The 26,242-nt window shown below is 43.7% G+C and overlaps 2 protein-coding genes across 2 annotated transcripts in view; one reads left to right on the forward strand and one right to left on the reverse strand.

Annotated features, from left to right (window-relative positions):
- LOC134662367 (uncharacterized) overlaps window positions 1-10,716 on the forward strand; it is a 63,424-nt gene extending 52,708 nt beyond the window's left edge. The window contains exons 12-14 of the mRNA XM_063518571.1: window positions 3,677-3,844; window positions 7,052-7,243; window positions 10,570-10,716. Of these exons, the coding sequence (XP_063374641.1) occupies window positions 3,677-3,844; window positions 7,052-7,243; window positions 10,570-10,661 (452 nt within the window). The 3' untranslated portion in view covers window positions 10,662-10,716. The remainder of the gene's footprint in view (window positions 1-3,676; window positions 3,845-7,051; window positions 7,244-10,569) is intronic.
- A 4,275-nt stretch (window positions 10,717-14,991) lies between these two features.
- Window positions 14,992-24,615, reverse strand: LOC134662368 (uncharacterized). The gene is made up of 9 exons (XM_063518572.1): window positions 24,351-24,615; window positions 24,192-24,263; window positions 23,714-23,964; window positions 23,051-23,199; window positions 20,594-20,792; window positions 19,827-19,988; window positions 18,360-18,563; window positions 17,683-17,781; window positions 14,992-16,738 (listed from the first exon to the last, which is right to left on the reverse strand). Exons 1-9 carry the CDS (start codon window positions 24,436-24,438, stop codon window positions 15,131-15,133), a joined length of 2,832 nt encoding a protein of 943 aa, XP_063374642.1. The 5' UTR covers window positions 24,439-24,615; the 3' UTR covers window positions 14,992-15,130.
- Window positions 24,616-26,242: the final 1,627 nt, after the last annotated feature.

Below are 26,242 nucleotides of genomic sequence, written 5' to 3' on the forward strand. Positions count from 1 at the left end.
GATGGGTCTGACGGCGACGGTCGGCGCGCTGCCGGCGCTCCCCGCGCTGTGGTGGGCGGAAGCGCTGGTGGACTACGTGGGCCACTCCAACATCTTCATCACGGCCTTCACCTTCTACTGCCTCCGATACACTGGTAACATTAACCTTCCTTCTATACACGAAATGGACTTGATTTAGATGGGTCTGACGGCGACGGTCGGCGCGCTGCCGGCGCTCCCCGCGCTGTGGTGGGCGGAAGCGCTGGTGGACTACGTGGGCCACTCCAACATCTTCATCACGGCCTTCACCTTCTACTGCCTCCGATACACTGGTAACATTAACCTTCCTTCTATACACGAAATGGACTTGATTTAGATGGGTCTGACGGCGACGGTCGGCGCGCTGCCGGCGCTCCCCGCGCTGTGGTGGGCGGAAGCGCTGGTGGACTACGTGGGCCACTCCAACATCTTCATCACGGCCTTCACCTTCTACTGCCTCCGATACACTGGTAACATTAACCTTCCTTCTATACACGAAATGGACTTGATTTAGATGGGTCTGACGGCGACGGTCGGCGCGCTGCCGGCGCTCCCCGCGCTGTGGTGGGCGGAAGCGCTGGTGGACTACGTGGGCCACTCCAACATCTTCATCACGGCCTTCACCTTCTACTGCCTCCGATACACTGGTAACATTAACCTTCCTTCTATACACGAAATGGACTTGATTTAGATGGGTCTGACGGCGACGATCGGCGCGCTGCCGGCGCTCCCCGCGCTGTGGTGGGCGGAAGCGCTGGTGGACTACGTGGGCCACTCCAACATCTTCATCACGGCCTTCACCTTCTACTGCCTCCGATACACTGGTAACATTAACCTTCCTTCTATACACGAAATGGATTTGATTTAGATGGGTCTGACGGCGACGGTCGGCGCGCTGCCGGCGCTCCCCGCGCTGTGGTGGGCGGAAGCGCTGGTGGACTACGTGGGCCACTCCAACATCTTCATCACGGCCTTCACCTTCTACTGCCTCCGATACACTGGTAACATTAACCTTCCTTCTATACACGAAATGGACTTGATTTAGATGGGTCTGACGGCGACGGTCGGCGCGCTGCCGGCGCTCCCCGCGCTGTGGTGGGCGGAAGCGCTGGTGGACTACGTGGGCCACTCCAACATCTTCATCACGGCCTTCACCTTCTACTGCCTCCGATACACTGGTAACATTAACCTTCCTTCTATACACGAAATGGACTTGATTTAGATGGGTCTGACGGCGACGGTCGGCGCGCTGCCGGCGCTCCCCGCGCTGTGGTGGGCGGAAGCGCTGGTGGACTACGTGGACCACTCCAACATCTTCATCACGGCCTTCACCTTCTACTGCCTCCGATACACTGGTAACATTAACCTTCCTTCTATACACGAAATGGACTTGATTTAGATGGGTCTGACGGCGACGGTCGGCGCGCTGCCGGCGCTCCCCGCGCTGTGGTGGGCGGAAGCGCTGGTGGACTACGTGGGCCACTCCAACATCTTCATCACGGCCTTCACCTTCTACTGCCTCCGATACACTGGTAACATTAACCTTCCTTCTATACACGAAATGGACTTGATTTAGATGGGTCTGACGGCGACGGTCGGCGCGCTGCCGGCGCTCCCCGCGCTGTGGTGGGCGGAAGCGCTGGTGGACTACGTGGGCCACTCCAACATCTTCATCACGGCCTTCACCTTCTACTGCCTCCGATACACTGGTAACATTAACCTTCCTTCTATACACGAAATGGACTTGATTTAGATGGGTCTGACGGCGACGGTCGGCGCGCTGCCGGCGCTCCCCGCGCTGTGGTGGGCGGAAGCGCTGGTGGACTACGTGGGCCACTCCAACATCTTCATCACGGCCTTCACCTTCTACTGCCTCCGATACACTGGTAACATTAACCTTCCTTCTATACACGAAATGGACTTGATTTAGATGGGTCTGACGGCGACGGTCGGCGCGCTGCCGGCGCTCCCCGCGCTGTGGTGGGCGGAAGCGCTGGTGGACTACGTGGGCCACTCCAACATCTTCATCACGGCCTTCACCTTCTACTGCCTCCGATACACTGGTAACATTAACCTTCCTTCTATACACGAAATGGACTTGATTTAGATGGGTCTGACGGCGACGGTCGGCGCGCTGCCGGCGCTCCCCGCGCTGTGGTGGGCGGAAGCGCTGGTGGACTACGTGGGCCACTCCAACATCTTCATCACGGCCTTCACCTTCTACTGCCTCCGATACACTGGTAACATTAACCTTCCTTCTATACACGAAATGGACTTGATTTAGATGGGTCTGACGGCGACGATCGGCGCGCTGCCGGCGCTCCCCGCGCTGTGGTGGGCGGAAGCGCTGGTGGACTACGTGGGCCACTCCAACATCTTCATCACGGCCTTCACCTTCTACTGCCTCCGATACACTGGTAACATTAACCTTCCTTCTATACACGAAATGGATTTGATTTAGATGGGTCTGACGGCGACGGTCGGCGCGCTGCCGGCGCTCCCCGCGCTGTGGTGGGCGGAAGCGCTGGTGGACTACGTGGGCCACTCCAACATCTTCATCACGGCCTTCACCTTCTACTGCCTCCGATACACTGGTAACATTAACCTTCCTTCTATACACGAAATGGACTTGATTTAGATGGGTCTGACGGCGACGATCGGCGCGCTGCCGGCGCTCCCCGCGCTGTGGTGGGCGGAAGCGCTGGTGGACTACGTGGGCCACTCCAACGTCTTCATCACGGCCTTCACCTTCTACTGCCTCCGATACACTGGTATAGTTTGTAGCTTTCTAGTAGAGCCCGAAGGCTTATCCTATTGTCTATTGTTCAGTAAAACCGCACGTGCTACTTACCTGCAAAAAAGGGTCTTCATTATTCTATTTGGCACCTGAGCGCGGGCTAGTCCAACGCTCAAAAAACCAGTGTAGGTGCGCTCTCCGATAACGTGCCTTTGTTACGCATCTCGATGACACATTTTAGACACTTTGAAGTAAAATTGTAAATTCATCAAATATTTTTAATTGAAGAAGTAGCAAAAATGGAGGGTACGGGCGGGAAAAGAATGAATGACTGAATGAAATTAAAAAAAAACATGTCTATGGTTCACTTATTTGTTAGAGATGAAATTTAAAATAAGGTTGACAACACTGTATTTCATTCAATATTTTTTAAGTGGTCATTACACGAAGTATCGTAAAATCGCCAAAAAGATACTGCGTGTATGCACAAATTATTTTTTGGGGAATAGACTAAAGACTTGTCTTGACAACCATAAGGTAGGGTTTTAAAGATGTGTGCACGACCTTTTAAATGACAAATAAAGGTACGGGAGTAGAAAAAATACAAAACAAAATCAGCTCTATCTCAATTCCAATTTAAAATGATTTAAATTCCATTGAACTGAATAAGTACTAAAGGTAAGACCTCATTGAGTCTTTATAGGAGGTGAAATACCCAATCTAACTAAGACACACGAAACCTAAACGGCACGCAAATCTTGTCCCGCACTCCTCCAGATGCAAAGGAGCCCATCACATAAGCCCATAAGGAATTAATTGATTTACTTCTAACCAAGATAGATAAATGTCTGTGTTTTATTTTGTTTAACTCAACGCCTTCGATACTTAAGCAATTGTTATTGAGTCTCCGTTATCTTGCAGGTTTGGCGTACAGCACCGAATACGCCTGGGTGGCGGTGATCGAGGCGCTGGAGGTGTTCACCATGAGCCTGGTGTGGGTGACGGCCGTGCTGTACTTCCGCCACCTGGTGCCGCGCAAGTACACCGCCACCGGCCAGGCGCTGCCGGTCATCGCGCACTTCTGTATCGGTGAGTCCATATAACCCAGGTCTGGCGTACAGCATCTAATACGCCTGGGTGGCGGTGATCGAGGCGCTGGGGTGTCACCATGAGCCTGGTGTGGGTGACGGCCGTGCTGTACTTCCGCCACCTGGTGCCGCGCAAGTACACCGCCACCGGCCAGGCGCTGCCGGTCATCGCGCACTTCTGTATCGGTGAGTCCATATAACCCAGGTCTGGCGTACAGCATCTAATACGCCTGGGTGGCGGTGATCGAGGCGCTGGGGTGTCACCATGAGCCTGGTGTGGGTGACGGCCGTGCTGTACTTCCGCCACCTGGTGCCGCGCAAGTACACCGCCACCGGCCAGGCGCTGCCGGTCATCGCGCACTTCTGTATCGGTGAGTCCATATAACCCAGGTCTGGCGTACAGCACCGAATACGCCTGGGTGGCGGTGATCGAGGCGCTGGAGGTGTTCACCATGAGCCTGGTGTGGGTGACGGCCGTGCTGTACTTCCGCCACCTGGTGCCGCGCAAGTACACCGCCACCGGCCAGGCGCTGCCGGTCATCGCGCACTTCTGTATCGGTGAGTCCATATAACCCAGGTCTGGCGTACAGCATCTAATACGCCTGGGTGGCGGTGATCGAGGCGCTGGGGTGTCACCATGAGCCTGGTGTGGGTGACGGCCGTGCTGTACTTCCGCCACCTGGTGCCGCGCAAGTACACCGCCACCGGCCAGGCGCTGCCGGTCATCGCGCACTTCTGTATCGGTGAGTCCATATAACCCAGGTCTGGCGTACAGCATCTAATACGCCTGGGTGGCGGTGATCGAGGCGCTGGGGTGTCACCATGAGCCTGGTGTGGGTGACGGCCGTGCTGTACTTCCGCCACCTGGTGCCGCGCAAGTACACCGCCACCGGCCAGGCGCTGCCGGTCATCGCGCACTTCTGTATCGGTGAGTCCATATAACCCAGGTCTGGCGTACAGCACCGAATACGCCTGGGTGGCGGTGATCGAGGCGCTGGAGGTGTTCACCATGAGCCTGGTGTGGGTGACGGCCGTGCTGTACTTCCGCCACCTGGTGCCGCGCAAGTACACCGCCACCGGCCAGGCGCTGCCGGTCATCGCGCACTTCTGTATCGGTGAGTCCATATAACCCAGGTCTGGCGTACAGCATCTAATACGCCTGGGTGGCGGTGATCGAGGCGCTGGGGTGTCACCATGAGCCTGGTGTGGGTGACGGCCGTGCTGTACTTCCGCCACCTGGTGCCGCGCAAGTACACCGCCACCGGCCAGGCGCTGCCGGTCATCGCGCACTTCTGTATCGGTGAGTCCATATAACCCAGGTCTGGCGTACAGCATCTAATACGCCTGGGTGGCGGTGATCGAGGCGCTGGGGTGTCACCATGAGCCTGGTGTGGGTGACGGCCGTGCTGTACTTCCGCCACCTGGTGCCGCGCAAGTACACCGCCACCGGCCAGGCGCTGCCGGTCATCGCGCACTTCTGTATCGGTGAGTCCATATAACCCAGGTCTGGCGTACAGCATCTAATACGCCTGGGTGGCGGTGATCGAGGCGCTGGGGTGTCACCATGAGCCTGGTGTGGGTGACGGCCGTGCTGTACTTCCGCCACCTGGTGCCGCGCAAGTACACCGCCACCGGCCAGGCGCTGCCGGTCATCGCGCACTTCTGTATCGGTGAGTCCATATAACCCAGGTCTGGCGTACAGCATCTAATACGCCTGGGTGGCGGTGATCGAGGCGCTGGGGTGTCACCATGAGCCTGGTGTGGGTGACGGCCGTGCTGTACTTCCGCCACCTGGTGCCGCGCAAGTACACCGCCACCGGCCAGGCGCTGCCGGTCATCGCGCACTTCTGTATCGGTGAGTCCATATAACCCAGGTCTGGCGTACAGCATCTAATACGCCTGGGTGGCGGTGATCGAGGCGCTGGGGTGTCACCATGAGCCTGGTGTGGGTGACGGCCGTGCTGTACTTCCGCCACCTGGTGCCGCGCAAGTACACCGCCACCGGCCAGGCGCTGCCGGTCATCGCGCACTTCTGTATCGGTGAGTCCATATAACCCAGGTCTGGCGTACAGCATCTAATACGCCTGGGTGGCGGTGATCGAGGCGCTGGGGTGTCACCATGAGCCTGGTGTGGGTGACGGCCGTGCTGTACTTCCGCCACCTGGTGCCGCGCAAGTACACCGCCACCGGCCAGGCGCTGCCGGTCATCGCGCACTTCTGTATCGGTGAGGCCAAATAATCAGTTCTATTCGACGTCTCGTAACCAGTGGTCGGGGATAGTAGATTTTTTAAGCCAGCATTGTTTACATAAACGCTATGTAAGTTGGGTTGACATACATCGGAGCATAGGCGGAGAAATTCTTAGGTGTAATTTTCTTAGGGCCACTCGCACTATCCCGGGTTAGCCACTAACTTGGAGTAACCGTTAACACAGGGTTAAACTGTACTGGGACCTCCGGGTTTAACCGGTTACCTAACCTCGGCCTAGTGGGTAACCCTGGATGGCGCAAGTGTTTAAAAAACACTATTCTTAGGGTACCTACTTGTAATTTCCTTAGGGGGCCCTAAGTAAATTACAAGTAGCGTCGTAGCTCAAAAATAATAAACGTTTCGTTCCCCTTAAGAGCCCCTCGCACTGAACAACCTATCACATTATGACATGAAACAATCATCATCAATTTTTATCATAATTTCATTGCATGATTGAGAAAAGCACTATACATGGCTAGCCGTGAAAAGGTCTTACCGGCTTCGTATCACTATTCGACCTCCCTACGGTCGGCCGTCTATACCTACTCACCCGACAAGCCCTTCTTTCCCGGCGTCTGCAGTAATTAGGGCTTGCAGATATTCGAAACTTTCAGATATTCGAGTATTCGACTTTTTCTGACGACGTAAAAACGTAAAAATAACATACTTTTTGATTTCGTTTTCTTTTAAATTGAGTTAGGTTTCACTGTATTCACGAAGTCTATCGAGAGGAATACAGTAAAAATATTATATCCTTCGTATTTGGGTACCTACCGTTCCTCATTCACTGTAAATACCCGTAAAACACACAGAAACTGTAACTACAGCGGATGACATAGATTTTTTATAGTATTCGAAACCTGAGCGGCCGAATATTCGAATATCAAAACAGGTCCAATATTCGACAAATTCGAATTGCAAGCCCTAGCAGTAATGTAGTATTCCTCGCTTCCCCCAGGGCGCTGCATCGGGGCGATAGTGGGCGGGCTGGTGACGATGAGCAGCCCGCTGGAGAGCGCGCGCGCGCTGTACCGCGCGCTGGGCGTGGCCGCGCTGCTGGCCGCCGCCGTGTACCTGGCGCTCTACCACCTGCTGCTGGCGCCGCGCTGCGCCGCGCCGCCACAGCCGCCGCCCCAGCATCTGCTGCAAGGTACTGCACAGTACACCTCTCTCCGTCGTTTAGCTCGCGAACTGCCGTGTACCTGGCGCTCTACCACCTGCTGCTGGCGCCGCGCTGCGCCGCGCCGCCACAGCCGCCGCCCCAGCATCTGCTGCAAGGTACTGCACAGCAGGGATGTTGCGAATATCCGCATCCGCAACCGCGGAACTTCCGCATGATTTTCAACATCCGCATCCGCATAAAATCGATGCGGATTTAATGCGGATGCGGATGTGGAACAGGTCGGAACAGATCGGTATAGGAACGTCTTAGCATTGGCGTAAGTGCTAGACTGCTAGGTAATTTAGTCATTAACCAAAAAAACCTATTAGAAATGAGCAGTCAAGCGTGAGTGGGACTTAATGTACGGAACCCTTAGAACGCGAGTCCGACTCTCACTTGGCCGGTTTTAAATAAAAATTACTAAAATGTAATATTTGTCATTTTTTATGGTACTATCTTGACGTCCGCATCCGCATCCGCATCCGCGGATGTGAGCCTTTAAAAATCCGCATCCGCGTCCGCGGATGTCAAAAAATCGGCATCCGCAACATCCCTGCTGCACAGTACACATCTCTCCGTCGTTTAGCTCGCGAACTGCCATGCCGAAGGGGCGACTCGATCAATACGTACAATAGGGTGGGTCATTTTTACTTTTTTTTTTAATTGATTAGGGGGCACAGTTAAAAAAGGTGCCATTTGGTAATTAATTATTGCACTAATTTTTATTTTATTTTTAACTTTAATTTTACTGCCTCCGGATTTTAGTTAAAATTTTTGTTAAATGTATGGACATTGTGAAAAAAAATGTTTCTATTTGAGTACTTTTTTATTTATTTATGGCTCTGAACCTTTACCATGCCATTTCGAGCTAATAATGGTATAACTTTTTAGCTAAAGTTTGAACAAAGAGACGATACATAAATATACTCCGCAGACCATACAAAATATAACAATATTCATATGAAAACTTTGAAATGGATCCGGAGGCAGAAAATGAATTTCGATTACAGAATAATTTCAAACACTGTTTATTGGCATTATTATGCAACTTTTTGTAACTGTGCCCGAAGGATAACTAATACTTTTTTTTCTCCATACACAAGTGACCCACCCTAATGTACAAGTAGATATTCACGAGTGCGGCCCGCCGGCTCCCGCCGCAGCCGTATCGTCGAGGAAATCTATAGTGGATCAACCAAATCTTGTCAGTAGTAAAAGGCGGCAAATTTGAAAAATCGCGGGTTAGCAACACTGTGTTCGAATAATTCCAAAATCGCGTGTCATCTGTGTGTTATCTGTGGAATGTGGATCGTGAATGACAGCCATCATCTTATTGTTTATATTCTGAATCGTTTCTATTTCAAGAGAAATTTCTGCTGTCACCATTAAATACCAAGATTATGCATGACCTCAAGCAAAGCTAAGGTGCCTACAATGTACAATCATGCTCGTTGACGGTAAATATTACTAAAATTTGAGGTTATGATAATTCATTCGAACTGACGTATGAAGGGCGGAAAAATAAACACGTTATGGTTCGATGTACATTGCTGCTTTTCTTAGCGCAATTCTGCTCATTGGGTGTTACATGGTGTTACCCTACTTTAATTCGCAGTACATTGCTACTGACAAGATTTGCTTGACGCACTATATGTGAAATCTCGAGAGACACATTACCGTTTCGTTCGCTCCGATGAATTACCTTGTAATGATGTATGATATTACCTTTTTAAGTCGTGGAATAATAGTATTTTTTCCTCTCCCGTACTTTTATTTGTCATTTAAAGGGGCATGCACACATCTTTAAAACCCTACCTTATAGTTGTCAAGACAAGTCTTTAGTCTATTCCCCAAAAAAGCATTTGTGCATACACGCAGTATCTTTTTGTCACTTTTTCGATACATCGTGTAATGACCACTTCAAAAATATTGTATGAAATACGTTGTTGCCAAGCTTTTTATTTAGCTTTAGTTATTAGTTGTAGTTAAGTTTAGTTTTATATTCATTTTATAACACTTATTATGCAATAAATGAGTTATCCTTTTTGCCAAACTTATTTTAAATGTCATCTCTGACGACTCTGACAAACAAGTGAACCATAGACATGTTTTTTTTTTAATTTCATTCATTCTTTTCCCGCCCGTGCCCTCCATTCTTTGCTACTTCTTGAATTAAAAAGATTTGTTAAATTTTCAATTTTAGTTCAAAGTAAGTTGTTTAACTGAGTCAAAAAATACTCGTAGCGTCTTTATTAACAATTTTCGGCTTCGCCTCAAATTGTTACTCACGCCACTCGCCTTTTTTGACCTCTCTTAAACAACGGTTGCATAAAATACTATTATGCAACCGTTGTTTAAGAGAGTTCAAAAAAGGCGAGTGGCGTGAGTAACAATTTGAGGCGAAGCCGAAAATTGTTAATAAAAAATTAAAAACGCCACGAGTATTTTTTGACTCAGTTAAACAACGTTGCATACAATACTTTTTCTACGACCAAGCACTTACTTTGAACTAAAATTGAAAATTTAACAAATCTTTTTAATTCAAGAAGTAGCAAAAATAAGGTTGGCAACACTGTATTTCATTCAATATTTTTTAACCTTTTGAACGCCAAACGGCGCATCCATTTGCGTTAAAATTTAGTTTTGTGAATAAACAATGCCAACCTAAAAGTGGGGTGTTTTTCAGTAGATTTTCATCAAAAAACGATCGACGTCAAATGCCGTCTTTGGCGCCGTTGTCACGATTTTGCGTTGACGTCAATTGCCGTCTGTGGCGTTCAAAAGGTTAAGTGGTCATTACACGAAGTATCGTAATATCGCCAAAAAGATACTGCGTGTATGCACAAATTCTTTTTTGGGGAATAGACAAAAGACTTGTCTTGACAACTATAAGGTAGGGTTTTAAAGGTGTGTGCACGACCCTTTAAATCAGCGGTCGGCAACCTTTTAGCAGCCAAGGGCCACATAGTAGTTAACGAAGTTGACGCGGGCCACACTTTGTTAATATTTATGACTTTATCAAACATTGTCGTTTGTCAATATAACATACAAAATAGCCAGGGAGGCTCGCGGGCCGCAAGTGACAGGTTCACGGGCCGCAGGTTGCCGACCGCTGCTTTAAATGACAAATCTCTCTCTCAAAAAAAAAAAAGTACGGGAGTAGAAAAAAAATGTAAAAACACCGCATCATAAATCATAAGATCTTGTTTTTTCCAAGCTTCCACTGTGGATGGACGTCTTAATGGGAAAGGTATGAGCGTCATTTCTGCATATCCCAAACTATGATTTAATAATTAATTATGTATTTGTTTCAGGCTTAAACACGAACGGAGGGTCGAACGGCACCTACTCGCCGACGCGAGTCTACCACGAGGAGCGCTCCAGGAAGGGACACTTCCGCTATTAGCTAAACCTCACCCAATCAATCTTACAAAAAAAAACTGAACTCTTTCACTGCCAAAATTAAGAATAATAGACAACGCCGCCGAATTTTGTGTGAAATGAAGAACTACAACCATTGCATCGTGTTGCTTTGCTACGATCTTAAAATAGTGTATACGGATTTTTAATCACAAATACTGAAACACTTTCAGTGCCAATGCCAAGCACCCCATTTCCAATACAAAATGAATATACCTAGGTAGCGTGTTGTTGGCAATGAATGTGTTAAGGTGTATTCGAATAATTCCGAGAGGAAAAAACCACTAAAAAAGATGGCGGGTAACTCCGAAAAGGGACTCTTATTACAACGGAATATGAGTGATTTTTAAATGATTTTCGGGGTTATCCAATTTTGAAATTACTGGAATACACCTTTATTTGGATTACTCCATATCGGAATGGTGAATAAGGTCAATTGATAAAGTCTCAAATAAGATCTGAATCGTGCCTATGTAGATAGATATACTAGATGTCTAAAAAGTAAGTAAATGTCTTTAATTCGTGACCATTACATTAATATTGTTATCACCAACGTAGTTGTAATGTTAAATAAGATTAATGTTGTAATAATGGGTACACATTTGTGATATTTTAAGTGCTTTTTTTACTAGTAGAATCAAGTTTTTTAATCAATTAATATTTATTTTACAGTTTGACTGTTACTACCTACTTATTAATATTGTTTGCATTTGTACCTAGTTATTTTAGGTATACAGTTATAATATGACAATTTTAAATAAGTAAAATATTTCACAATCATTTCAGTGTTTTATTGAATTATTATTTTTATTCTACATTTAATTTAATTTTTAGGGTAGGTACCTCCCCAACACGTAGTGTCCAAAAAGTACGAGGCAATCGCGCTGATCACTTAGTGATTATATTCTCTTTGCTGCTGATTTTCATACTTTAACTAACAAATAATTATAAAATTACTGCATTTTCCTAAATTATGTGTTTTATCGAACAGACATGCAACAGGCTCCGATTGAAAGTAAGTTCTAACCATAGACTAGGAATCCTAGAGGGAGTTTAGAGCAATTATTTCATGAAACCGATGCTGCCAAAAATACTGGGGTGCGGGGGACAAAGTGAGCGAGTCCCGTGCCGTGATTGGTCCGTTCCAAGACACGGACGTCACACAAAGACAAGACTCGAAATATTTGTGGCAGAGGGGGTAGCGCTACTATGCTCAGTCTGGAGGATGTCTTGTCTGTGGTTCTAACTAAGGTAAAAAATGGCCATTCAATTAAGTACTGATTATGCAAATTTGCCTTGTCTTTTTAGTTTCCCCGTATTCGATATGAAAGTAATTGTTTAAACTCGGGTGAAAGGCACCAAGCATCATTTTCATCCCTTTGTTGACAATGTTCTATACCAGCGGTCGGCAACCTTTTAGCAGCCAAGGGCCACATAGTAGTTAACGAAGTTGACGCGGGCCGCACTTTGTTAATATTTATGACTTTATCAGACATTGTCGTTTGTCAATATTACATATAAAATAGCCAGGGAGGCTCGCGGGCCGCAAGTGACAGGTTCACGGGCCGCATGCGGCCCGCGGGCCGCGGGTTGCCGACCGCTGTTCTATACTATAGCTCCACTTTAGCCTATTGTGACGGAAGGGTAACTACGGAACTCTACACTGAGCAGGGTCCGACATGCTATTGGCACAGAGTAAATAATAGTACTAAGTACAGAAGACTCACTCTAACAAAACGCGTCTGTTACGATCAGCACAGATATGGCCGCTAGGTGGCGACAGCGCCACGCGCGGCTTATGGCTTTCCCCAAAATTGGGGCCGAACGGATGTACTTTTAGCTACCTGTAGCAAAGCGATGAAATCGCGGAGTGAGACACGCCTGCTATTGGCCGGTTTTATAGATTGTATGATTTTACAGTAGGCTTTTACTGACAAGGAAAGGGTGTCGTAGTAGAATAAAAAAAGCTGCGTCAAGTACCGAGAGCTAATTTAATTCCAAACTAATAATGAAAAAAATACATTGAATGGACATACATATTTTGTTGGGATAGAATGTGTTATTTTTGTAATTATATACAATATTGGTATTAATCGCTATAAACTTAAGGTCTAAAATTTATATGTGAAATGTACTCAATTACTCATAACATTATTATAGAAACTTAATGAATACCAAATTATCACAAACAATTCGTAAGACATTTAATTTGCATCCATATTAGTTGCTCAACCTAGTATGTAACAGTAGTAACACAGCTAGTATCAGTATTCACTTTCTCTTAGCACTTATGATTACATAGGTACCTCCATGTAATATGCAGGTAAAAGGTTGAGCATGCATTCCAAAAAAAAAAAACAAATTCTGATTACTTCTAAGGCAACTAACTTACGTATAGTTGGAATTATCTGAGGTGATGTTTTGGGCTAAAAAAGGTATTGTTTCTTATGCAGCGGTCACTACTAATGCTGCTACAGTAATAAGTAAACGGGAATTATTAGGTTTAAATTCATGCAAAAGCTCATTCCGAGATAACGCGTTTTGTTATTTTCAAAAAAATTACCTATCGTTCTATATCACCCAAACGTGTTATATCCGAATGAGCTGTCACATGAATTTTAACCTTAGTAATATCACGATACAGTTTCTTTCCACTTTTCCACACATGCCGCTCTGCCCAAAAGAAACAAAGGCTCGTGTTTAACAGATTAAGGTTGTAGCCCCAAAAATCACCTCAGAAAATGTTAACTATACATATAATAAGCGATAACAAAAAAATATCTGAACAAAACGAAAAACAAATTCACTGTAGAGCTACCAAAAAGTAACATCGTTAAACGCATAAACAACAAATAAAGTCTACCGGAGACTCATGGTCATGGCCCCATGGCATAACCTCCCAGTCTTCACTTAGTTACACTTAGTCAGTTATCGACGTTGATATCATTGTAATGCCAGCAACACACGTGGCCGTATTTGGGCGTTCTTTTTTTAAGTTGTCCCCTACACTTTTTTTTTCAAATTTGGGATTGTTTATGTTATTTCTACTCAGAATCACGAGCTCTTTCTATCTTAATAGGAGAAAAAAAGTGTCCAAAAACTTCCATACATTTTTCGATCTTTCCATTCCGCGACCGCCATACAAAGTCTATGAAAAATGGTGACGGAATGGAAATAAAAACCTTAGAACACTTTTTTTCTCCTATTAGGATAGAAAGAGCTCGTGATTCTGAGTAGAAATAACATACAAAAATCCCAAATTTGCAAAAAAAAAGTGTAGGGGACAACTTAAAAAAAAAAATGCCATTTACCCAAAAAAATCATGTTGCATCGTTTTCCCCTTACCATACATAACAAAAAGAAACGCAGCCATACGAAATGATAACCAACCACGAAGTAAATTGCTGGCATCATATGATATCGAAAGCAAAACACTTCTTATAATTTATATCAAAGTGATTAGGTAGGTAGTGACTGAAATAAAACCAAAATACTTAAAGTATATTGTGTCCAGAATATTTCTATCAAAACTACATAATTGCATTGCCAATGAAAAATACATTTTTTTAAAGTTTGACCTACCTACTTATATTTACATCTCATGCTAAAATATAAGAAAAAAACTCAGATCAAATTGAAAATACATGTTCAAGAAAAAGTGCGTTCACTTTGATCGTACACCTACGATCTGATGACCAATTTTCACAATTTTGACTTAAACGGAATCTAATTCCTAATTAATGTATTATAAAATGTATAAATTATTACACAAATAACACTGGATATCGGTTTGGCAGTTCTTTTACTGTATTATTATGGTGCGATCTTTCTAAATAGTTCATATAGGCGCGCCCCGCTCCCGTCTTGTCGTTTACATGTTTTGTTTAGATGTAAAGTTAGTTCACTTATTTTTAAAACGATATACTTATTTCTGGGTTTTAAGAAATCGGAGAGGTCAACTGAGGAATAATTTGCGATTGGGATTGAAACTGAGCGATATTGTCCTATAAATATAAAAAAAAAATTACCTACAGTCACATAGTTTGACTCCTGTGCCACTTCGTACCTTGTGTCACAGTGGGAATCAGTATGAAAACTAGTGATTTCATATTATTATCACTGTGACAAGGTACGAAGTGACATAGAAACCAAATTCAACAACCTTACTACCTAGCATTCAGTTTAATATTAGAAATTAATAACTTTTACAGCTGATAGTAAATGGATTAAACATGCACACATTTGTAAACGGATACTGCGGAACCGTATTGTGACTAAACATAGAAATACAGCTTGTAAAAGGAAGTTTATGAATAATGCCTAGGAATGATATTTTACTTGCCTACAATTAACATAATATATGCTTTGTAATAAATCTTATCTCTTACATACAATTTATTTAGGTTTATGAAACTTATACATATTATAAAAATCCTTCTAGTTTCCGTGAAACGTTTACACACCTATTATTTCTTGACTATTCATTGTTTGTGTATCATCATCATTGTCACCTTCGTCACCTTCCAGCAGAGTTTGGATCATTTCTTCACTCATTTCAGCATCCTGAACTTTATCGTCATTGTCTTGATTATCATTTTTAATATCGTCAGTTTCTTGTTTTTTGTCGTCAGATCTCGTGTCAGATGTATCAACATTGTCTTCATTTTGTCCATCGGAATCCACTTTTGTATGTTCTCCTGTACCGTTTACGGGTTTATCCTCTGTTTCTGAGGATTCACTCTTAACGTTACTAATTTGAATTTCATTATTTCCAACACTAGTATCTTCATCTCGTTCTTGCTTATTATGTTCCATCTCGTCGTCTTCAGCAGGGTTGGCATTTTCAGTTTCCTTGTCTGCATCTATAGACATATTAATGTCTTCGTGGATTTTGTCAGAATCTGTTGCATCGAGAGGATCCGCGTCTTCGGATACTTTGTTGGAGGCATCCTTATTTTCACCCGATATATTATTATCTTCAGTTTGATCGACGTCAGCAGTTTCAAGGGGGTCTACTTCCTCAGGTTTCGACGCCGCGTCATTCTTTTCGCTGGATCTATCGTCCATCTCCTCGTTCGCCTTCAAAAAGTTCTCGTCCAACATCTCAACGGACTTGTCTCCACTGTCATTCAGTTCACTGTTGCTCATCGCCTCCGTCAAATCGACCTCCTGCCGGTCAACGGAGTTCGTATCGTTCGCGTTAGAATCTACCGAATTCTCGTCTATGAAAATCGGGTCATCATTTTCGGCCGGATTGGGCAATATTTCTACATCGTCGTCGTCGTCGCTGATGCCGCCGGGTCCGTTCCCCGCCTTCTTGGCCAGGTACTGTTTGAGCCCCTTGTTCAGGTTGTCCCTGATCTCGTCGAACCTGGCGGTGGAGGTGTGCAACAGCCGCTCGAGCGTCCTGTGCAGGCCCCGCATCTCGCCCACGGTCCGAGTCCGCAGGTGGACCGTCGTCGCGTCCTTCTTCAACTTGTTCAAACGCGACAGGGAATACTCCAAGGCGTCGACGGCGTCTACCAAATTGTACCTGTACCACTCGACGGGCACCTCCAGGTCGCACTGCCTGGTGACGGTCTCCGTGCCGCGGGTGACCTTGCCGAGCGGCGCGCGGCGCGCGGCGCGGGGCGGCGCGCGCGCGGGCCGCGGCGCGGGCGCGGGCGGGGCGGCCGGCTTGGGCGGCACGGCGCTCAGCTTGGCCGAGTACATGGCGCCCTTGGGCACGTTCCTGCCGGCGGTCTCGGTGACGGCCACGATGGTGGCGGAGTACCCGCCGGGCATGTTCGGGTTCGCGTTGATGGCGAAGATCCGGCCGTCCGGGAGCCGGTACATCTTGTTGGAGGACAGGGTTTGCGGGTCGACGCGGAACTTGAGGCCGCCCGTCTGCGCGTTGACGGTGACGTCGTTCTCGGTCATCTGTATGATGTTGTCCGCGGACAGGTCGGGCAGGTGGTTCGTCGTGCGCGGCACCAGCGGGGGCGGCTGGCTCGGTTTGAGAACGTTCATGTTGTGTATGGGGGTCATGCATTGCACGTCGTCGTCGGCCGGGTCCTCTGTCACCTGCCGAATTTAATAAAAATGAGGACGATAGCGGAGGACCGCTTCTAAATACGATCGCAATCCCTATTTTCCTCTCTGGATATTGATATTTTTGGTGCTACTAGCTAAGACTAATATACCTGCATCAAATTATAGGCATATAATTTGAAAATAATTTAGCTAAATATACTTAAAAATTACTTTGTCGATAGTTGCGTTAAAATCTACAACCTAGAATTTAAATAGCATTTTTTTACATAAAATATATATACAGTGGAACTAACTAGTACTTTAAATGCATAGATTATGATATGATTGACCAATCCAACAGTGATTTCAAGTCAGAAATGTTTGATGCGCGACTACTTGAGAAACCCGCGTAAGGAAACATAATTTAATTAGGTCCACGAATATAAATATAACCGAGTTCGAGTTAGGATCCCACCTCTGTCACTATATTATATTGTTTCAAGAACACCATTTTCCTGTTACCCAGTACATCTCCAAAAATGCGACTCACATAATTGATAGCTAATTTAAAATTTAATTTCCATTTTTTCCAACTTTCTTATTTTAAGCAAAATGTGAAACGCAATAACACACTGGACCAAGATAATGGACAGGTGGAATACCACCCTTAGTTTGTTGGTGTGCGTGAATGCAGGATATTGCACTATTTTGCAGGTTTGCCACATTATTGATGAAATGGGACACTATAGAATGTAAATATATGTCGATTTAAACGCAATATGTTTTATTGTTTGCTCCAATATCAACACATCTTATGAAATTGTTTGGGTTATGGAAGAAATTGTGCAATCAACAAGTTGTGCAAAATCACGCCATCTCTAGACCTTCCCCTTTACGACTCTCGGTTGTCACCTGACGATATTTATGTGCAAACCCCACTAGCCTTGCTAAATCTGAATTTCTTGCTTGCACTGAACTTATTTTGTGAAACTTACCTCGCACAGTGGCTCCAAAGGAAAATCGGGTGTGCAGACTACATCATCTTCCTGGCCATTATTCATTGCCGCCGCTGCTGCTGCCGCCATGTCCAATCCCTTCCAAATATAAATTATCACATGAAACTACTATTGAAATGAAAATAGCTTAAGTAAGCTGATAGATAACGTAGATTGATGCTATTCGAAGAACGCTACACTTTAAACGAATCATAATAATATAATTTGGAACTGAGGAATGTAGGGAGGTTGGGTGACTGACGTCACTGCTCTGAATGCCTGGCCTTTTCGGTCTATCATCAGAACCAAGTAGGTGCATAAATATGTTCTGCTACATACGTCGGGTGACAAGTAAATGTCACTAACTAACACCATTGAAATTATTGGACAATTAACCGTGTTACAAGTGTAATAAAGTGCATTGTTACTTTAATTTTTTGATAGTACTTAAAGTCTATTTATTCTTTCCGTAGACTAAAATGACATTTTATGTGTTGCTAGTTTTTTGCGTCTTATAAATAGTGATGTGCTACAACCGGTACTAACCGAAAATAAACTTACTATGCTCAAGATTCTAGTATAGAAGATTTCGCTTGCACGGGACTCAAAATAAGCACTCGAAGAAATATCAAACGATCTCTTGTTGTACAAATAACTATTTCCAAGTAAACACGTACCTGAGTTAAATTCTCCAAAGATAAATTTATGTTATCATTTATGAAATTATTATATGACGGTGCACTGTTGTATCCATTGTATGGAGTCATGACTGGAACCGGCATCTGAGGTCCCTTAGGCCTTATGCGTAGAGGTGTGTTGTTGACAACTTTGCGATCCGCCATAAATCGAACAGGACTTAATATATTTGGTGTTGATGTCATCTGGAAACAAAAATAGTACATTTTACTATAACTGCTTTCAGGTATGGGCAAAATTGTGAACGAGAGTCGATAGAAACATGATGCGCGGAGTTTACAATTTTAATACTCCCTATATATGTCGTCACACACAATGTTTTTACAGTATCCCGGGTGCTACTTTCCCGCACTTTCCGAGCCTATGTCATTTCATTTTATATATTCGTGCTAAATAACATCTTAGGTATACAAAAATATACACGTCATACTATGAAATGAAACCATAGCGAGGGCACAGTACACTAAGAACAGTAGTGAATCTAAGGCCGCTCGGCAAGTTATTAACCTACTCTTGCGTTGGCGCTTAGGATTGTCACTTTTATTTTTAGTTAAATATTATTTGGGTATTATTAGTAGCACTAGGTTTCTATTTATATAATATAATGAAATGTTCTATCAATTCATGAATGAGGTATAAATTAAGGCCGGTAAGAGCAGGCAAATGCGAGCGTGCTCGAATGCGCGCGATCACAGTCGCGGTTAGACATGGGTAACTCCGGAGTGATAGATAAAAAAGATATATATCTTTCTCGTTTCATGAATCACTCTTCTTGTCTTTACGAATCCGAATGTATCAGTATATCCGTACCTCTCACTCCCTCGGCGACGATTTATGAAAGCGATAACCGAAGTCTCGATCGCGCATCGACCGAAGTAACACGAACGAGCGACAGCGGTCGTTCGGACGGATTCGGACGCGTCATTATAATTAACTACTCTCTCTCTCTCTCTCATGACACAAAGTCAGCAAGTGCCGATGTTGCGAGCGGGACGACTGTTACACACGGATATAAAGATATAAAAGAGTGATACATATCCCAATGATAAAAAGATATATAACAATCTTTTCCCTCTACTGACACATTTCGCCCATGTCTAGTCGCGGTACGGCCCACACTGCCGCCACCGTATTCCCCCGTATATTATGCGAATGTGTGCGTGGCAGCGCGTGCGTACACGGCGCCCGGCGCGCACGCACACATGCAAGCCGGCAGCGGCACATTTCTATGAAGATTCACTACTGTTCTTGTACTGTGGCGAGGGCATAGCAGACCTTAAATGTCGAAAATTGAAAGGGCTATACATTATGTACTGTAAAAAAAATGTGATGAAAAGAGTATCATTAATATGCATAATGTTATGCTCAACTTGGACCCATAATGCAGATTTGAAGGGGCCGTGTTGTTTGCCACCAATGTGGTACATAAAAAAAGATTTAATACATACCCTAATTTTTTTCGGCATTTGTGAAAAACCACTATAAGTTTTAGCGCCCGCCACTGCTATCGGATTTTTAAGGTATACGGATTTTGGCTTGGGACTTAGTGATCTTTTTGCTGCTTTCTTCTCAGATTTGTCATCCATGTTGATTGATGCGAACTTCTTGACCTGGAAGAAATCGATTCAACTTTACCATGCTATTTAATAACTACTTTAATGGCTTCGTTACACAGGCGCGTTTTCCGGGCGGCGCGTGAGCGGGGCGCGCCGCTTTTACATACAAAACGCTCACTCATTGTCATAATCTTATAATAAAATATTATAAGATTATGACAGTTACAAGTATTACAACCAACACCTCATTCAAGACAGTATCTTACTGTACAAAATGGTTTTATATTGTACTATATGCCCAAGTTAACATATTAACAGTAACTATACGTTACTGCCTGCGACATAAATATGCGACGCACGTAATTGTATAAATAGCATGTAAGCAATAATAGCCTATAAATATGTGTTATGTTTAGATTTACTCTCTCTATACTTGGATACCGAGAATACAACACAACTTCGGTAATGTTTGGTTTTACTTAAACTCCATTTCGACCCTCCGACTACCAAGTCATCTCAATATAAGTACTTACTAAATAGACAACGCCATAACGGATCTTGTCTAGAATTGAATCTAATGTATACTGTAATTACTGTTCATGTTTTTTTATTTCTTAATTTATGTTTACAATTACATTTAAACATTTGTTGAATGATACCTGTATGGTGGGCGGTATTTTTGAAATAACAGCTGCAGCTGCTTTTTTCGCTGAATTTACAGCATCTTTCTTCTCTTCCTTTTTTTTACTATCAAGTTTTTCTCTTCTTTTCTTATTCTTACAACACTCCGATAGATCTCTAGTACAACTGATTGTGTACTTATCCTTTAAAATTGGATCTTGAGTAGCTATGGTTATCCTGTAATACATTAGTGTTATATTAATGAAACTTGTTTTTTATGGGTCTTTCTATGCAATTTTTTTACACGTTATTTGTCAGTAGGATAAAAATTATATACACTCGGCGTCACGAAAATCGCACACCCACTGATTTTTGTTTCAAGCGAATATAGCTCTATCATATGTATTAATATCATTTAAAGGCACAATTAATAAGCTTTAAAACATGAATAAAGCATTTTCGGAAAAAATAATAATAATCACGAAATTATGGCGTTCTGCAAGAACACCTAGAATACGCGTTGTAAGGGTCGCTAGTTGCGTTACCTTGGATAGGTATAAAAGGGGGGGTAAGTGTGATACGTGTCATTCGGTATCCAGAGTTCACAGAGGTCATCCCGGAACAGCTGGAGAAAGAAAACACCCCAAGAAAATGGATACAACGGAAGCAGTAGCAGCTCAAGCAGTAGCCCTGGTGGATTTAGGAATGACGCCGTCTGCGGCTGCTCGGCAGCTCAACATAAGCCGTTTCTGAGTTCTACGAGCAGTTCATCGATTCCAGAGGACTGGAAATTTCACCAGGAAGCCTGGATCCGGAGGACAACGCTGCACTTCCGTGAGATACGACCGCTTTATTGTGTCGTCGACTTTGCGGGGCCGTTTCTCCAACGCTGTCAAGCTGCAGCAGGAGCTACGAGCAGTTCGGAGAACGGTGGTGAGCGTCTCTACAGTAAGGAGAAGGTTGCGGGAGAAGATCATGCCCCATAGAGCGGCTACGGGTCCCAAATTGACGGCAGAGCATCGGCGAATCAGACGTAAGTTTGCTCGCGAACACAAGGATTGGACGGTTGACCAATGAAAGGCTGTCCTCTTCTCCCATGAGACCAGGGTGTGTCTTTTCTACAACGATAGGCGCAGAAGAGAGTACAGAAGGCAAGGGAATCGTTATTCACAGACCTGTCTTAAAGAAACTGTCGGATACGGAGGAGGATCCTGCATGTTCTGGGGTGGCATTTCCCTCGCCGGCAAAACCGAGCTCGTTTGTGTTTCCGGCACCGGTGGTGGTCGAGGCCAGGGATCCATGACTACTCATCGGTACATCACAGAGATCCTGGAGGATCATGTGGTTCCATACGCCGAATTTGTCGGTCCTGGGTTCACATTTATGCAGGATAACGCCCACTTCCACACAGCATTAATTGTTCGGGACCACCTTGATCAGGTTGGGATCACCGTTATGCAGTGGCCAGCAAGGAGTCTGGACCTGGATCCCATAGAACACCTTTGGGATCAGCTAAAACGGAACGTGCGGTCACGTGATCCTGCACCTGCGACCCCTGGAACACCTTCGAGATGCCGTCATTGAGGAGTGGGATGCTATTCCTCAAGAGCACATCGTGACTCTCGTAAGGTCCATGAAGGCTCGCATGGAGGCAGTAATTAAGGCCATAGGAGGCAACACTATATTTTAAGTTTAATTTTAAGCATTTGTATTGCAATATTTGTTGATTTTATTGTTTTAATTTGTTAATTTTTTTGCATGAACCTACGATTTATATTTCTTATTAAAAAATACGCCTTTTTTACTTTTTACTAACTTTTGCATTGTTTTTAAATGAAGGGTTAAATTCTCTTTAAAATGAACCCACACACTCATACTTTACCTTCAACAACATAAGGTTTATAACGGCTTGAAACAAAAATCCGTGGGTGTGCGATTTCCGTGACGCCGAGTGTATGTAGATGTAGTACAATGCTAAATAATGTTGACCTTTCATGGTGGAGAGGGTTGGTTGTTATTCCACCATGTGTCCACTGTGTAACATTTAGTCAGGTAGGTAATGTGTCCATTTAACATGTCTTTGTTTATGTTTCTGTACATGTGCCATAAACTGTATGAGGTGGGCAATAAATAATATTGTAGTAAATTGTCTTTATGTCCATTTTGAGCATAGAAATGTCTTTATTTCTGATAATCTTGCAAACCCTCATGAACATACCAAAATACATGTATAGCCTTATATCCCCTACTCATGGGACAGAGGAATTATTACCAGAGCAGATTTTTCACATTAATTATTTTTATAGGCAAACTTTCACCTATCAGGCAAACTTTTATCTGTCAACCTCAACACTGAATAGGTAAATAGCAGAGATTGCAGAGATTAAACTTAGCAACATGTGTGATTTTACAAGATGCTAGAGAAATATTTGGGAGAGGCTTAAGACTAGCAGTAGACATCTTTTGGTCATACAATGCTGATTTCCAGTGTTTACCTGTTCTTTAAATCACAATAACGCAGAAGAGCCCAGCATGTCGCTCGAAGATACCACAGAGGTCTGTTGCTGCACTTGAAACATTTCCAGTCATCGGTATTTTCAATTTCCTTAATTTTCGCAACACCCAAATTACGTTTGATGCATTTCTAAAAGAGAAGTTGATACATATCTTATTAAAACAAAAACTTAAATTAACAATACCAATTGGGTTGGTTATGTAAATCAGAGTTCTCAATCTTTCCGGAACCCTTTTGGAAAGCGAAATACTTCATGGAACCCTACAATAAAACAATAGTTTTTAGAAGTGTATTTTTTTATTAATAAGCATAATATTTATGCTTATTTTATTATTCTAAATTCTTGCGGAACCCCTGCAGGGATGTCGCGTAACCCTAGCGTTCCGCGGAACACACTTTGAGAATGGCTGATGTAAATAATACAATCTATGTAACTTCCTCTACTGTTGCAAATATAACAACACTTCATGAGAATCCATCAAGCATTTTCAATAATTTATTCCCTAATCTTCTAGCTTTTACATTGAAATTCATGCTGATCATAATAATGGTATTATTGGCCTATTTGGAAACTGAACAACATAATAAAACTTGTGCACTGTGTAGTTACTTATTCACACGGATATTAAATTAAGAAACTCACCGCACAAAATACATGAGGGCAATCTGAACAACAATATACTTGGCCGCCCTGCCCACACCAACGGCAATACAACTCCGAGCCATCATCTCCTTTCTCGAACTCTCCACTATTGTAGAATGCATAGCATGTGTTACATACTAATGTACGGAGCATAGGGTGCATCCGCATCCTGCCATCATTGCTGGCCGAGCACCCAAGGTGGCGATCACAAGATGTGCAGTGCATCCTATGATTTGCTACTGTATTCAAGTCTGAAATGACAATAATTATCTATAAATACACTTATTTTCTATTTGTTTTTAAATCATGTTGAAATCTCATTGGTTTCCTTCCTTAATTCAAACTGTAAACATTGTGTTTTCTAATTGATGATTGTGTTTTAAAAAGAAAGAAAACCCGAAGAAGAATGCGTAGCAAATATAACTGTAAAAAATACTATTGATTATAAATAATATGCTTATGCATATAATAAAAATACCTTGAAATTTAGATGTATAATATTTTCTTTCATCCTCAGGAATATCCTCATCAAAATCAACATCTTTTGGCTCTGAAACGGTTGTTGACATATTACGATTAATATAAAAATAGCGTTTAAATACAAATTTATAAGAAATCATTACTAAAGACTGATTACCAGGGAAAGGCGGGAATTTAACATCATCCTCTTGAGCCGGCATTTGGGAGTCAGGAGAATTTGACTCATTTCTTGAAGTTTCACTCATGATTAAAGTTTGTTATAGCTTTTATAGTTACACTAAATGTTACATTGACAAGAACGTATAAAAAGGCATGCAACACTGTGACTGCTAGGAAAATCTCTAAAGGATAGGCAGTCAGTTTTCAATTAATACACCGACGCGAAAACTTTAATTTCCGCCATTTTGGCATTTTTGTGAAATGAATTGACTGAAATGACTGAATGAGATTGAGAATCAGATTTGAATGAATGTTTTTGAGCATAGACAACATAGAAGGTAGCATCTTATAGAAGTGGCATACGCGTGCCTCCGTGAGGGACAAAACATACGCAATGCGACACTATGATTGGTCGAATTTATTTGTTGCCCACCATAATCCATACTAAATTTACGATGGGGAACGAAAAATATGTGAGACTGTGACAAGGACAAACAATAATAGCGCTTTTGCTGCTACTCCTACTGAAAGATACATAAGACTATCCCGTTCTGTCAGTTATCCCCATCACTCATGCCCAATCCAGCGGGCCTACCGCGAACCACGTTCGACGTGTTTCCTCTCTGTCGCACTTGTAAATTCGTACGTAAGTGTGACAGGGAGGCAACACGTCGAACGTGGTTCGCGGTAGGCAATCACCACAGGCTCACAAAGATACAGATAGTAAAATCGATGGTTCCATTCACTCTACATTCACATCTCTTCTTCGTTTATTCAATTCCATTCAATTTATTCTCATTCCTCATTCGTTCGCTAATGACAGTAACGACCAGTGTTGCCAAATCGTACCTTGTAGTACGGTTTTGCGTACTATTTTTTGGACCCTTCCGTAACTTTTTTGTACGCAGCGTACATCGTACTAAATTCGTACCTTTTGAAGTACGATTAGTTTTCAATATTATTTCGGTACCTATGTTGGTTTATTCAGGGCAAAATTACTAATCTGAAAATAATGGTCAACATAAAAAAGTACCATAGACTTATAGACAATATACGTCCAAACAATATACTTACGTACTTAAGCTTTGGATTCCTCCGAAAACGGTGCCGTAATATGACGGCCGCTATATAGCGTTGAATGACGTCACTAGAACGTTGTATAAAGTAAACAAGATGGCGTTTCCTAGACGGCGTTACGTTACGTTGATTGTCAACGTAACGTAAGCGTAGTGATTATATTCTCTTTGAACGTAAGATTACGGCCGTCATGACGGTGTCGATAGTTTCGTGAACGTTTTATTAGATAGCGGTGACGCCATTTTGAATAAATGACACGAGATTTGAATAAATGATTCCGTACTACGATTATTTTCCTCTTCTGATGATATTTCATCCTCCAAGTAAATTATAGATGATCAAGCAAATCTTGTCAGTAGGAAAAGGCGCGAAATTCAAATTTTCTATGGGATGATATCCCTTCGCGCCTACATTTTTCAAATATGCCGCTTTGACCTTGGTGGCTGACAGTGTGTTATGACGCCGTGGTACTTTCCACATGTCGTCTCCGTAAAGACGGCCGTCTTTTGCGGCCGCTATATGACGGCCGCAATATGACGGCACCGCTTTCGGAGGAATCCAAAGCTTTACAAGTAGCATTGCAGTCGGCAGTTGTGTCTTAACAAAACTCAGAATCTGAGTCCGAGTCTCAGATAGTCAGAATCAAAGATACTCACTAGATCAAAATTCGGTCGGCGGCCGGCCTTTAATTTTTCATGTATATCAATTTAACTTTGTTTATGTTAAAATTTATTAACCGAGAAATACTTATAACAGAGTTGTATTTTCTACTTTAAAATACTTAGTTCTTTCCTTTATTGCAAATTGCAATCG

This window comes from Cydia amplana, chromosome 3, assembly GCF_948474715.1.
Source record: "Cydia amplana chromosome 3, ilCydAmpl1.1, whole genome shotgun sequence".
In the NCBI taxonomy this organism is placed as follows: domain Eukaryota; kingdom Metazoa; phylum Arthropoda; class Insecta; order Lepidoptera; family Tortricidae; genus Cydia; species Cydia amplana.